Genomic DNA, 14071 nt, shown 5'->3' with positions numbered 1-14071 from the left:
TATATAGAAGGCCGCATCGGGAGCACCGGACACAGTATATCACCCCAGCCGACTCACAGGTGAAGTGTCGCCTCACCTGGAAGGACTGTCTGGGGCCCTGAATGGTAGTGAGGGAGGAAGTGTAAGGGTATGTGTAGCACTTGTTCCGCTTACAGGGATAAGTGCCAGGAGGGAGATCGGTGGGGAGGGATGGGGGTACGAATGGACAAGGGAGTCGCATAGGGAGCAATCCCTGCGGAAAGCGGGGGGGGGGGAAGATGTCCTTAGTGGTGGGATCCCGTTGGAGGTGGCGGAACTTATGGAGAATTATATGTTGGACCCGGAGGCAGGTGGGGTGGTAGGTGAGGACAAGGGGAACCCTATTCCTAGTGGGGTGGCAGGAGGATGGGGTGAGAGATGTGCGTGAAATGGGGGAGATGCGTCTGAGTGCGTGAAATGGAGGGCAATAAGGTTTTTTTTAAATGCCAAATGTTGAACAAAATGGATTATTCTGCAAAATGTGCACAACAGTCACTGCATATTATTGAAATCTTAGGATCAAAATGGTCAGAGTCATACAGCCCTTTGGCCCATCTACTCTGTGCTCCACTGTTATTCCGCCTATTCACATTGACCTGCACTTGGACCCCATACCCCTCCCATTCATGTACACATCCAAACTGCTCTTAAAAATGTTGTAATCGAACCCACAGGTACCACTTCCACTGACGTAAACTGAGCTTTTCCCTCAACCAGACCAATCTAAAAACATCAATTTAAATTATGATTCAGAAGCAAATCAAATAAAGCATTCAAATTATAGAAGTAACCTCAACTTACCTCCGACAGTTTTATAAGATACTTCTCAAAGCGTTCCAAATTTAATGTTCCACCTTCATTGATATAGCCTGATCAAAATAAAGTTAAAATTTAACTAATAATTATTTCCACATCTATGAAATAATATTTGACAACAAGCTAGAATATGTTGTTTCAAGTACTTACCTCCAAGAGTTGGCAGGACCTCAATATATGTCTTGTATAGCAAAGGTAGTGCATCATGATTGATATGTAAATGAGGTAGGTGAGGAATAAAATCGTTACCAACAAGAAACCCCATCAATATCCAGTCGTCAATTATCTGTTCAAGATCATACTCAAAAGAAATCTTTCCCTGTTGATTGAGAACAACAAGTTAATCAAAATCAAAGTTCCAAAATGATACATGTAAGTTTCAACCTAGTAGATTGTTATGGTAAATTAGACAGTTGCTAATGTACAAGGTCTCAAGTCAGCAAATTCAATTTAACAATGTATTTATTGCTCGGTGGATAAAAAACATTTGACAAAGAATTCAGATTGTTTGCCTTTTTCATGTTAAAAGCACTATTCAGATAGTTTAGTCTCCAAATACCAACACTGGTGGCACAACCAACAAGACAGCTAAAGGAACAAAGCATTAATGGAAGCCATATGTTTGATCTGTGATAGTTGTGAAGTCATTTTGCTGGGAGCTAGCTCTAGAGCAGTCTCAAATTTCCAATCACTTTGCTCCATCGTTCTGCCCAAGGTGAGCTGAAATAAGTTTTCTCTCCAACAGAACAGTGCATGGAAACAGGCTTTGCTCTCAGAGAGAAGTGATAAATATAAGATACGTAAGACCTTAAGATACAGGAGCAGAATTAGGCCATTTGGCCCATCGAGTCTGCTCCACCATTTCACCATGGCAGATCCATTTTCCCTCTCTGTCCTGAGATCATGCAGTCTGATACTTTTGATACAAATCAACAAAATACACGAAGTCCAACAACGAACAGCTGTCTTCAATTATTCATACTCATATGAAGTAAGTAAAATATTGTATGTTATTCTATCAAGCACACTTATTTGTCAATAAAATTTCCACCAGTTTTGTACTTTGCAGAGTCCGTCAAAGCTTTGGTCCAAATCCTGGACCAATGAACTGAAGAACACAAGAGCAATCAATTCAAACATCATGATCATCATCATCAGAAATTAAATCTGATCCAAATACTCACTCGTGTTGATGAAAATTCATAGTCAATGTACTCTCTCATTAGGGACAGATGCAACAAATGAAATGTTGTTTCTTCAACTGCAGTAATCCTGCAATGAAGAAAACTGTCAGTAAAAGATGCTTGTGGACAAAATCAGCATTATAAAGAATAATCCAGCAACTGAATTATCAAGAACCTAAAGGATAGTGAAAATAATATTATTTCATTCCTTGTATTTCCTCGTGTTATTTTATCGCTGCAACTTGGGGATATCATGAAGTAAACTCTGAAGATTTACTTCTCAGGAAGAAAAGATGCATTGTTCTCAGAAAAACCATTGCACACCTCTTTATTTCTTTAACATTTCCAGCAGTTAATTTACAAATGCAGGGGAAAAAAAAAATCAAAAATCAACATGAGCTTTCCATTTCTAAATTTTAATTTAAAACTAGAAGAAATCTGTTGAAAAGTACTAAGACCGTACCTTTTTTGAGATTTTCTGCCACCAAATCGAACTTCTTCCCTCAAAAGGGAAAAATTTGGTTCATGGCTTGTTAATCCAAGCATAATCTGCATAAAATAGAAATGTCTGTAAATTACCCATTATAGAGCAAATTATTTAAAAAGCAATCTTGGGAGATGAATGAACGTATTTACCTTGACTATAATAAAAATTGTGCAAAAGCACAAATATATAAAGTTTTTTGAAGTAGAACATAAAACAGCACAGGTGAGCCCTTTAGTCCATCATGTTGTGCTGACCAACACAGAACAGCATCAACTTACGTTAAAATAAACTCTAAATGTTTTTGTAGCATAAAACTGTCAATACTACATAAATCTACAACTAATAGCACTTTATTAATTAGTAATCTGACATGAAGTGACAGTAGGGCATCAAATTTACTCTGTCTAGCCACTAGTCAAGGGAACATGAGGGAAAGAGGGTGTGTAGGTAGGAGACAGACGAGAGATGAAGGGCCAGGTGGGAGAAATGAAAGCAAAATTGTTGAATTTGAATGTGTTTTGCACAAAAGCATTATTTAATACTTACTAAATCAGCATCTAGTCCATATAGACAATGTCGTGTATTGGGATCATGATCCGGTTTTCTTTTCTCAGCTCTAATAAATTCCATGATTTTGTGTTCTCCTTCCCCAGGGGTCTAAAACAAGATATCATAATTTAAAATTTGGTACTTAAGCAGTAACATTTGATAATATTATTTGCAGCTCACGTCATCTAATCAAAATTCAAAAATGTGCTGGAGAATTTTATTCCATAATAAGCTGTAAACCCACGACTCAGCAATCCCTCACTCTACCATTATCATCTTGCGAGGACACCCACTCTAAATAACTAGCCATTATCAAGCAATGATTTGCCAATACCGTGTAGCAACACTGTACATGCAAAACAGCAGCAGACTATGGACAAAGCTAAATAATCTCACAGCCAATGATTACAGTCTCACATATGTTGCATTTAACAAGTGTCAACCATTCTCATCATTCTTATCAAAACATATCATTTCACACTTTCCTGATTTGATTTCATTTACTGTGCATCTAGTCCACTTGATCAGTCTGTCCTAGTCCCCTTGGACAGACTGATCAAGTTCATTTATAAATTTAGAAATTAATCCTCTACCTATTTTAGTATTTTAACATATGCCTTTTTGAAAATAGAACATAGAACAGTACAGCACAGTACAGGCCCTTCGACCCACAATGTTGTGTCGACCCTTAAACCCTGCCTCCCATATAACCCCTCCCCACCTTAAATTCCTCCATATACCTGTCTAGTAGTCTCTTAAATTTCACTAGTGTATCTGCCTCCCCCAGTGACCCAGGCAGTGCATTCCACACACCAACTACTCTCTGAGTAAAAAAACCTTCCTCTAATATCCCCCTTGAACTTCCCACCCCTTACCTTAAAGCCATTGTCCTCTTGTATTGAGCAGTGGTGCCCTGGGAAAGAGGCACTGGCTGTCCACTCTATCTATTCCTCTTAAAATCTTGTATTCCTCTATCATGTTCCCTCTCATCCTCCTCCTCTCCAGAGAGTAAAGCCCTAGCTCCCTTAATCTCTGATCATAATGCATACTCTCTAAACCAGGCAGCATCCTGGTAAATCTCCTCTGTACCCTTTCCAATGCTTCCACATCCTTCCTATAGTGAGGCGACCAGAACTGAACACAGTACTCCAAGTGTGGCCCAACCAGAGTTTTATAGAGCTGCATCATTACCCCGCAACTCTTAAACTCTGTTCCTTGACTTATGAAAGCTAACACCCCATAAGCTTTCTTAACTACCCTATCTACCTGTAAGGCATCTTTCAGGGATCTGTGGACATGTACCCCCAGATCCCTCTGCTCCTCCACACTACCAAGTATCCTGCCATTTACTTTGTACTCTGCCTTGGAGCTTGTCCTTCCAAAGTGTACCACCTCACACTTCTCTGGGTTGAACTCCATCTGCCACTTCTCAGCCCACTCCTGCATCCTATCAATGTCCCTCTGCAATCTTTGACAATCCTCTACACTATCTACAACACCACCAACCTTTGTGTCGTCTGCAAACTTGCCAACCCACCCTTCTATCACCTCATCTAGGTCATTAATAAAAATCACGAAAAGTAGAGGTCCCAGAACCGATCCTTGTGGGACACCACTAGTCACAATCCTCCAATCTGAATGTACTCCCTCCACTACAACCCTCTGCTTCTTACAGGCAAGCCAATTCTGAATCCACCTGGCCAAACTTCCCTGGATCCCATGCCTTCTGACTTTCTGAATAAGCCTACCGTGTGGAACCTTGTCAAATGCCTTACTAAGATCCATGTAGATCACATCCACTGCACTCCCCTCATCTATATGCCTGATCACCTCCTCAACGAACTCTATCAGGCTTGTTAGACACGATCTACCCTTCAGAAAGCCATGCTGACTGTCCCTGATCAGACCATGATTCTCTACATGCCCACAGATCCTATTTCTAAGAATATTTTCAAACAGCTTTCCCACCACAGACTGGTTTATAATTACCCGGACTATCCCTACTACCTTTTTTGAACAAGGGGACAACATTCGCCTCCCTCCAATCCTCCGGTACCATTCCCGTGGACAACGAGGATATAAAGATCCTAGCCAGAGGCTCAGCAACCTCTTCCCTTGCCTCGTGGAGCAGCCTGGGGAATATTCTGTCAGGCCCCAGGCACTTATCCGTCTTAATGTATTTTAACAACTCCAACACCTCCTCTCCCTTAATATCAACATGCTCCAGAACATCAACCTCACTCATATTCTCCTCACAGTCATCAAGTTCCCTCTCATTGGTGAATACCGAAGAGAAGTATTTATTGAGGACCTCGCTCACTTCCACAGCCTCCAGGCACATCTTCCCACCTTTATCTCTAATCGGTCCTATCTTCACTCCTGTCATCCTTTTGTTCTTCACATAATTAAAGAATGCCTTGGGGTTTTCCTTTACCCTACTCACCAAGGCCTTCTCATGCCCCCTTCTTATATTAACATCCATACACACTGCTACTTTATCAAAAAAAAATCAAACTGGCTAGTCAAGTGCAATTTGCCCTGAACTAACAAAACTTAGTAAGTCAATGTTTCTTTTGCAAATCATTGGTAGTTTTTAAAAGCTTCCTCATCACTTATGGCATATTGACACGATTATATTTGTGTGACTTATCCTTCACGTTCTCAGGAAAAAAAACAGAATTATACAGTTGATCATGTGGCTTGTTAATAATCTTTAAAGATCTGAATATGAATGTTTTGTTGTCTCTTGTATCCTTTAAAATTGCGCATCTCATAAGAACTATAGTGTCATTCCATCTCTATTTGAGCAACTAGTGATGCATCTTTTCCAGAAAACAGTAACTTCTCCAACAGCTGTGTTTGCACTACTACTATATCTGGTGATACAACTTTCGGCATGGTTTTGGTATAGCTGGACTCTATTGCTCTCAGTAGATGGTCTGGCACTCCATAAGCTTTCAGGATCTTCAACAGTTTACCTCGGTGAACGGAGTCAAAGGCTTTGCGAAAATCGATGTAAGCAAGCACGGTTGGTAGGTTGTTCTTCTTGACTTCTTGTGTTTGCAGGACTTCTTTAACAGTATTTTTCCCATGTACTGGCAACAACTTCAGTTAGTAGTGCTAGCAAAATTCTTACTTGACATGCATAATGCAAAGCATTCATTTAGAATCACAAACATGTTTTCTATAACATATCTCCATTTTGGTTTCTCATTTGCTCTCCTGTTCCTCTAACAATCCTTTAACTGTTAATAATCCTGAAGAAGATCTATGAGTTCACTTTCATGAGATCACTAATATATTTCTCTACCTGCTTCTCTTGCTTCTGTATTTTCTGTGATTAAAGATGTCATATGCCTCCTTTTTGCTTCACTCTGCGACTTTGTTACCATTTGTGAGAATATGTATTAGCTGTCACACTTCTGTATATCAAACCTGTGACATAAATGCACTTTTCAGCTAGCTGAAATTATTCTTCCTTCATCTTTTGCTGGCTAAATTTTTTCTTGTCCTCCTTATTTAGTCCAAGTTTTTGAAGTTATAACATTTATCAATTCCCCATTTCATTCTTCAGGACTAGATGGAACAAAACCTCCTCCAAAGTTCAAGGTACATTAATTATCAAAGTATGCATACTGTATACAATCTTGAGATCTGTCTCCTTACAGGCAGCCACAAAACAAAGAAACCCATTAGAACCTATTAAAAAAAAGACTGTCAAACACCTCACGTGCAGGAAAAGAAATCGTGCCAACAATAAAATGTAAGCAAATAACATTCAGAACTGAAGTTCACAAAAGTGAATCCAGAGCCACAAAGCCAGTCATCACTGCAGCTGATTCAGCAGCCCATTAATTGCAAGCCACAGCCTCAGTTCAGCGCAGAGACGAGTAAACCTCACGGAGCAGCTAGCTGAAATTGTCCATCTCTCACCCTGACCTTTTGAATCTAGTCCTGCACTTAAACCATCCAAACCTCGAGTTGGTTTTCATTCTCAAAACTGGGCCTTGCTGCTTCGGTATGTTCTCGATTGCCCAATTCCACCCTTACCCAACCTTTCCAATTCAGTCCGGCGCTTAAACTGATCAAACCTCGGGTCTTTCCTCACTCTCCAGCTCAAGCCTGAGCCAAGGCCCCATTGCCATGCTTCTATTCTGCTGCATCAAATTGCCTCCATGTCCACTCCAGCAATGGCCCAACATTGGCACATTCCCCACTCTCGTGCCCAGGCCAAGCCACCTTGATTCAGGTCGTCACTTTTTATTATCATTTCCACCATAACTGCTGGTACAGTACACAGTAAAATCAAGACGTTTTTCAGGACCACGGTGCTCCATGAAACAATACAAAAACTACACTGAACTACATAAAACAACACAAATCTACACTAGATTACAGACCTACCCAGGACTGCATAAAGTACATAAACAGTGCAGACATAGACAAGACAATATGCACAGTAGAGGGCAGTAGGTTGGTGTCAGTCCAGGCTCCGGGTATTGAGGAGGCTGATGGCTTGGGGGAGAGAACTGTTACATAGTCTGGTCGATAGACCCCAAATACTTTGCCAGATGGCAGGAGGGAGAAGAGTTTGTATGAGGGGTGCATGGGGCCCCTCATAATGCTGTTTGCTTTACAGATGCAGCGTGTGGTGTAAACGTCTGTAATGGCGGGAAGAGAGACCCCGATGATGAGACCCCGGAGTTGCAGAGGGAGGTGTTCGGCCTGTACACACCACACCACAACTGTCCTGCATCTTTAGGACTTCCGTTCACACTGCAAAAACGCCAGGTCAAGCAGGTGGTTCAACAGCTCAACTCCAAAAGGGAAGCACAGGTTGTTGATTGCGTGATTACATCAGAGAAAAAGTGTGACTAACTAGAATGGAAAGGAACTGAAAATCCTTACCTAAACTGGAAATGAACTGAAAATGTTCTCACATAGAAGTTGTTTGTTAAATAACCCACTGCACCATGCAAAATGGCATAAATAATTATTCTCATTATCAAATCTGTTCTTCTAGCTAATTCCTACTATTTGGTGACTAGTAAAGCACAGCATACAACTTTATAACTTCTTTCTGATTTTTCAGAACTCAACACAATTTTTGACCACCTGCCTTTGCTGGAATGCCCATCCAACAACTGCACCCCTTAATATCATTATAGCAGTTACTTTAAAACAAACCAAAACCACTGAGAGACTAAGCCAGAGACTTTTGATCCTTTATTACGAAACCAGTAAAGACAAATGACCTTATAGCAATAAAAAACTAACAAAACTAAACATAGTGATCTTAGCATTCAAATCAGTGTAAGTAAGCATTCTAATTAGCAATCCCAATTAGCGAAGTTAATTAGTGTAAATAAGCAGTCAAACTAAATTAATGTAGTTAAGTAGTTGCACTAAATTAGCGGCCAACAAAAAGGTATCACCCCATGGCTTACCTCTCTCAACTATTTGCTTCGACCACATTCCAACCCATATGACAGAAAATAGATACAGGGTTTCAACGGACAGAAAATAGATACATGGCTCCTCCAAACGTTCTCATATATTTTTCTAAATAATGGAATTTTTTCTTATCCCTGCTTTTCCTGAATACTTGCATCATGTATTCAAAACTCTCTTTTTGAGCTTGCTCTTAGATTATGTAATGCCCTCGTTCATATTTTTACTGTTATGCTGTATGTATTTCATTTAGCAGTTCTGTCAGAGCAGTCTGGTCTGCTGTCAGTCTGGGTGGGTTATTGTTGAAGATCAGGGATGATGAGGAATGCACGCCATCCAATTAGGATGGTAGAATTTGGAGGAGGTTTTCTTGGTGAGGGATACTAAGGTTGGTCTTGGGGTTTGTTTTGGTTCGGCGGGATATAAAGAGAGAAGATGCTGGGCAGAACCAGTCGTAGCATTCAACCTAGTGGGAGACCCGTTTGTTTGAGATGGATTGCGAGTGACGTTCAGATTGGCGTGCTTTCACGCTGACCAAGGGTCCAGTGCATGAGTGACAGAAAATTTCCAGGTGACCTCCAACTTGAGCACATTTGACTGTTTAATTAAAATAGGCCCTTTTCTTTTTGTTTTTCTTTACTAACCCTTTGATTAAGATTCATAAATATAATTCCTTTAATCGCATACAGTGCACTGTCTGTTATTTCATGGCACTAATTTGTAACAGAGTAGCAAATTACACAGCGTCCACACAAACCGGGGTCTGAGGTCTGGGGCGGGAGAGCCATCTGAATCTCACGAGTTTGGCGGGACTGGAAAGTGTTTCCCTTAGACTTACGCAGCCAAGGAAACCGGGGGTTTCAATTACATTCCCTCATAGCTATTAGTTCTCTAGCCCATCATGCTTATTAACTACATTTCTCATATTTACTTTGATACACTCTAAACCCAATTTACCCTTCATATTTTCAATAATATCAACTAACCTTCTGAAATTTCAAAACAATTCCTCTCTCTTCCATTTGGACTTTCAAGTTAAGGAATAAAACAAGTTTGGACTACCTATTGTTTAATTACCTCATGACCTGACAGATATACAATCACTTCTTGCCAAGATTTGTCACTTGAAATCTTCATGTTAACAAAATACTTTAGCTGCTCATGTAACCTGGCCATAAAAGCAGTGCCTGAAACAAAACAAAAACAGACAAGTGAAAAACTTATTTTGTCCGTCCCAAAATGGTACAGAAACAGAAATACTTAAACTGCTGTTGTTGTGTAACAAGAATGGAGCTTCAGGCATCATTTCAGACAAAGTCCAAGGACGATCATTCAAACAACCTACATAGAGCTATTTCTTCCCTTTTTCTATAGTAATTAACTGGCTTGGTATCTTTAAGAAGGTAACATATTCACAGATTTACTGGTATTATAGAATAAAATTGTGACTGGTGGGAATCCAGAATGAAAAAATCCAGAATCTTTTCTGCACATCCACCTATATATGATCTTAAACACAATTTGGTGGAGTAGCTCATTATATGTGAAATATACAGTACACAAAATTCAGTTGAAAGCTGGCAATCAAGAATCATTGAGATGTGAACTGTAGATTAAAAATACCCAACTTGACATTTATAATACCTAACAGAGAACTTAGCTTAAATTCTTTGATTTATTGCAAAGAATGGAATTTAATATAATGCAAACAACAGGAATTCTGCAGATGCCGGAAATTCAAGCAACAGACATCAAAGTTGCTGGTGAACGCAGCGGGCCAGGCAGCATCTCCAGGAAAAGGTGCAGTCGACGTTTCAGGCCGAGACCCTTCGTCAGGACTAACGGAAGGAAAAGTGAGTAAGGGATTTGAAAGTTGGAACCCCACAATATTACACAGCTATGTGATTGGGTTCAGTGAAGACTTAAAACTATTTATTCTGTGTTTCTGTGAATCATTTTTGGAAAAGACTGCAAAGATTTTAGAACAAATTTTATCACAAGGATGAGGATACTTGAGGTGCTGTAACAGCAACAAATCTGCCTCCTTCAAACTTGTGAGCAATTAGTGTCATCACCGAAAATGAATTGCTATGATTACTTCTGTGTTCTTAAAAAGTGAATGGAAGATTTCTTTCACAAAGAAGCATTTTATGTAACAGAAATAGTAAATGTAGGTGTTTAGCAGATCAAGCAGCATTTGTGGGGAGAGTAACAGTTAATGATTGAGGTAACAGAATCATCAAATGAACAAGTCAAAGTTGAGTGTATTCTCTTATACACAAATCCACAGGTGCAATGAAAAACCTACATCAACAGCATACTAGAAACATCAATAGTATTTACAAGAAATCAGAAGTTGGTGAAAAAGCTGCATCATTTAAATTGCAAGGAGGAGAAGGGTGCAGAGAACCAAGGGAATGTTTATTCCCTTCCCATATCCTTGAACCAAATTACTTTCAATTCTTTTTATTTTACTGCATTTCATTCAGAGAAGTAAAATGCATTTTGGTTTACCACTTTGCAGAACACTTCCATTCAATTCTCTACAGCAATCCTGAGCTTCCAGGCATCTTTAGTTCACTTCTTCTCATTCCCATGCTAACGTTTCACTGTCAAAGGACTCTTACAACTGCTGAAATAATGCTGAATTTAAGCTCAAGGAACAATATCTCATTTTCTGTGCTTGGGATTCAATAATGAATTTAGCAGTTTCAGGTGGTCTCATATTTCTCTCTTCGGAATCAGATTTAATATTACCAGCATTTGTCGTGAAATGTGCTGCTTTGCAACAGCAGTATATTGCAATACGTAATAATTACAATAAGAAATTTATATACAAGTATTACAAAAAGAGAACAAAACAAAATAGTTTGAGGTAGTGTTTGTGGGTTCAGTGTCCATTTAGAAATCTGATGGCAGAGAGAATAAACTGGTCCTGAAATAATGAGTGTGTGTCTTCAAGCTCCTGTACCTCCTTGATGGTAGAATGAAAAGAGGGCATGTCCTGGATGATTGAAGTTCTTATTGATGAATTAGAGGTCCTCAAGAAAGCAACATCACTATTTCAAGGTATCCTCGATGCTGGGAGGCTGAAAGAGCTGGCTTAATTTTCAACTATCTGTAGCTTTTTCCAATCCTCTGCAGAGGCCCCTCCATACCAGACAGTGAGAATGCTCTCCATAGTACCTCTGCAGAAATTTGAGAGTCTTTGGTGACAAACCAAATTGCCTCAAATTTAAATATAGCTGCTATGTAATTTGTAATTGCATCAGTATGTTGGGCTCAGGACAGATCTTCAGAGATGTTGACACACAGGGACTTGACACTGCTCACCCCTCAATGATGACTGGTGTGTGTTCCCTTGACTTCCCCTTCCTGAAGTCCACAATCTATTCCTTGGTATTACTGATGCTGAATACAAGGTTGTTGTTTTGACACCACTCAACCAGCTGATCTGTCTTGCTCCTGTACACTTCCTCATCACCATTTGAAACTCTGACAACTATAGTTGTGTCATCGGCAAATTTACAGATGGCGGTTGAGCTGTGCCAAGCCATACAGTTGTGGGTGCAGAGAAAGTAGAGCAGTGGGCTAAGCATGCACCTTAAGGTGCACCAGTGTTGATTGTCAATGAGAAGCAGATGTTATTCCTGATGCATACTAACTGTGGTCTCCCAGTAAGAAAGTCAAGGTTGAGGGGTAATAACTGATCCTGAACCTGGTGGTATAGGTCCAGAGACCCATGTACGTTCTTCCTGATGGTAGCAGTGAGAGGAGAATATTACCTGGGAGATGTGAGGTCCTGTTGCTGCTTTCCTGTGACAGCACTCCGTGTAGATGTGCTCAGAGGGAGGTATAGGAGCCCAGGTTTTACAAATTGTTAATTAGAACTAAGGGTAAAATTATGTTGAATGCTGAGAAGCAATCAATAAACAGGAGCTTGATGTGAGTATTACTATTGTCTAGGTGATCAAAGGCAGAATACAGAGCTAGTGAGATTGCATCCACTGTAGACTTATTGTGGTTCTTTAAAGATGTGGTTGTACAATTCTGTTTCAATTATTTTTCCGTCTTTAACTGCCCTGTTTTGCATTGTTACCTTGGGAGCTTTATTCTGCCACAGGCATCCCCACTGTTCTCCAAACATCTCCCATAATTGTCTCACTTACACAGTTCTGATCATGAGTTCTTGATCCAAATTACCAACTCTGTTTCTTTCTCCAAGGATGGTATTTGATCTACTAAATGTTTTCAGAATTTTGTTCTTAATTTATGATTTCCAGCATATATAGCATTTTTTGCTCTGTTTATCTTTATATAGATTCTTTAGAATTTTTGAACTTATGTGCTTTCTATTTTCAAAACCTGTAAATTTATGCTTTTTTAAAGAGGATTTACTGATGAATCTTCTGGGAACATTAGCCTTTATTAAAGGATTTCAATTATGTAAATTAGTTGGAAGCTTATAATTTAAAGTTTCCCGATTTTTCTCCTCATCGAAAGGGCAATTGGATGCAGCAAAAGTTTTAACATAGAATCAACATTGAATAATACTCATTTAAAAATAAAGAACTTAAATTTCTACTATTTCAAGAAGGTTGATTCTTGGGCATGCACAGCCCATTGATGTCTTTCTGATAATGCTATTTATAAATAAGCCATGGCCTTCAGTCTATTAAAAACTCAAAACTCACTGATTAGCATTAGGACAAGAAAAATTTACTCCATTTTACAACACCGGAAAATACAAACGTCAGTAGCCTCAGATGAGATGGGTGTGGCTTAGGAAATGAACACAGTAAGTTATTGTTGGTATAACAAAAGATAAATGGGATTATGTTCACGAAGGCTGATGATGGGTTTTCAAAGCAAAGAATATTTTTCCTTCTGAGATTCTGGAAACAAACTACAATGAACCACAACTTCAAAAACTTTATTTAAGTAGCACCATCATAGCACCATCTTATTTTATTCAATTCTATATCAGGGTGGCGTGGTCGCATAGTGGTTAGCAGAACGCTATTAGAGCACCAGAAATTCGTGTTCATTTCCACTGCTGTCATGATGGCATTTAAGTATGTTCTCACTTTGGCCACATGAGTTTCCTCTGGATATTCCAGTTTCCTCCCACATTTCAAGGGTATATGGGTTAGTAGGTTAATTGGTCACTTGGGTATAATTGGGCAATGGGGACTCATTGGGCTGGAAGGGCCTGATACTGTGTCGTATTTCTAAAGGGATGGATGGACAGATAGATAGATAAATAAATAATTTGTATTTAGTTTGAGGAAAATACAGCTATTGTTGAACATGATACCTGGAGTGATGCAGTTGGAGTCAAATCTCGCTTCTGTTGGAAGGTTTTCTCCTTTTTCCACGGCCTTTTTAATTTTTTCTTCTGCTTCCTTTGCTGATCTGCAATTAAAAACGATGTGGAATTATGTTGAAACAGATGAACAGGAAATACACTAATTTCTGAGGGAAAGTGTCTGTGTATATGGACACCTGACAAGTTTTGCCCTGTGCAAAAGAAAATGCAGAACAGGAAAGGAGACAAAAAAGTAGG

The 14071-nt window shown here is 39.5% G+C and overlaps 1 protein-coding gene across 2 annotated transcripts in view; it reads right to left on the bottom strand.

The window, feature by feature from the left end:
- Nucleotides 1–14071, bottom strand: part of xrn1 (5'-3' exoribonuclease 1) — a 111260-nt gene that overhangs the window by 80167 nt on the left and 17022 nt on the right. For both annotated transcript variants that reach the window (XM_072255033.1, XM_072255034.1), the window contains exons 3-9: nt 13823–13920; nt 9583–9692; nt 3052–3162; nt 2482–2567; nt 2019–2106; nt 985–1153; nt 820–887 (exon numbers count right to left, since the gene is read on the bottom strand). In XM_072255033.1, coding sequence (XP_072111134.1) covers nt 820–887; nt 985–1153; nt 2019–2106; nt 2482–2567; nt 3052–3162; nt 9583–9692; nt 13823–13920 — 730 coding nt within the window. The remainder of the gene's footprint in view (nt 1–819; nt 888–984; nt 1154–2018; nt 2107–2481; nt 2568–3051; nt 3163–9582; nt 9693–13822; nt 13921–14071) is intronic.

Source organism: Mobula birostris, chromosome 4 (assembly GCF_030028105.1).
Source record: "Mobula birostris isolate sMobBir1 chromosome 4, sMobBir1.hap1, whole genome shotgun sequence".
Lineage (NCBI taxonomy): Eukaryota > Metazoa > Chordata > Chondrichthyes > Myliobatiformes > Myliobatidae > Mobula > Mobula birostris.
Note: the sequence above shows the minus strand (reverse complement) of the source record. Positions and strands in the feature narration are given on the sequence as shown.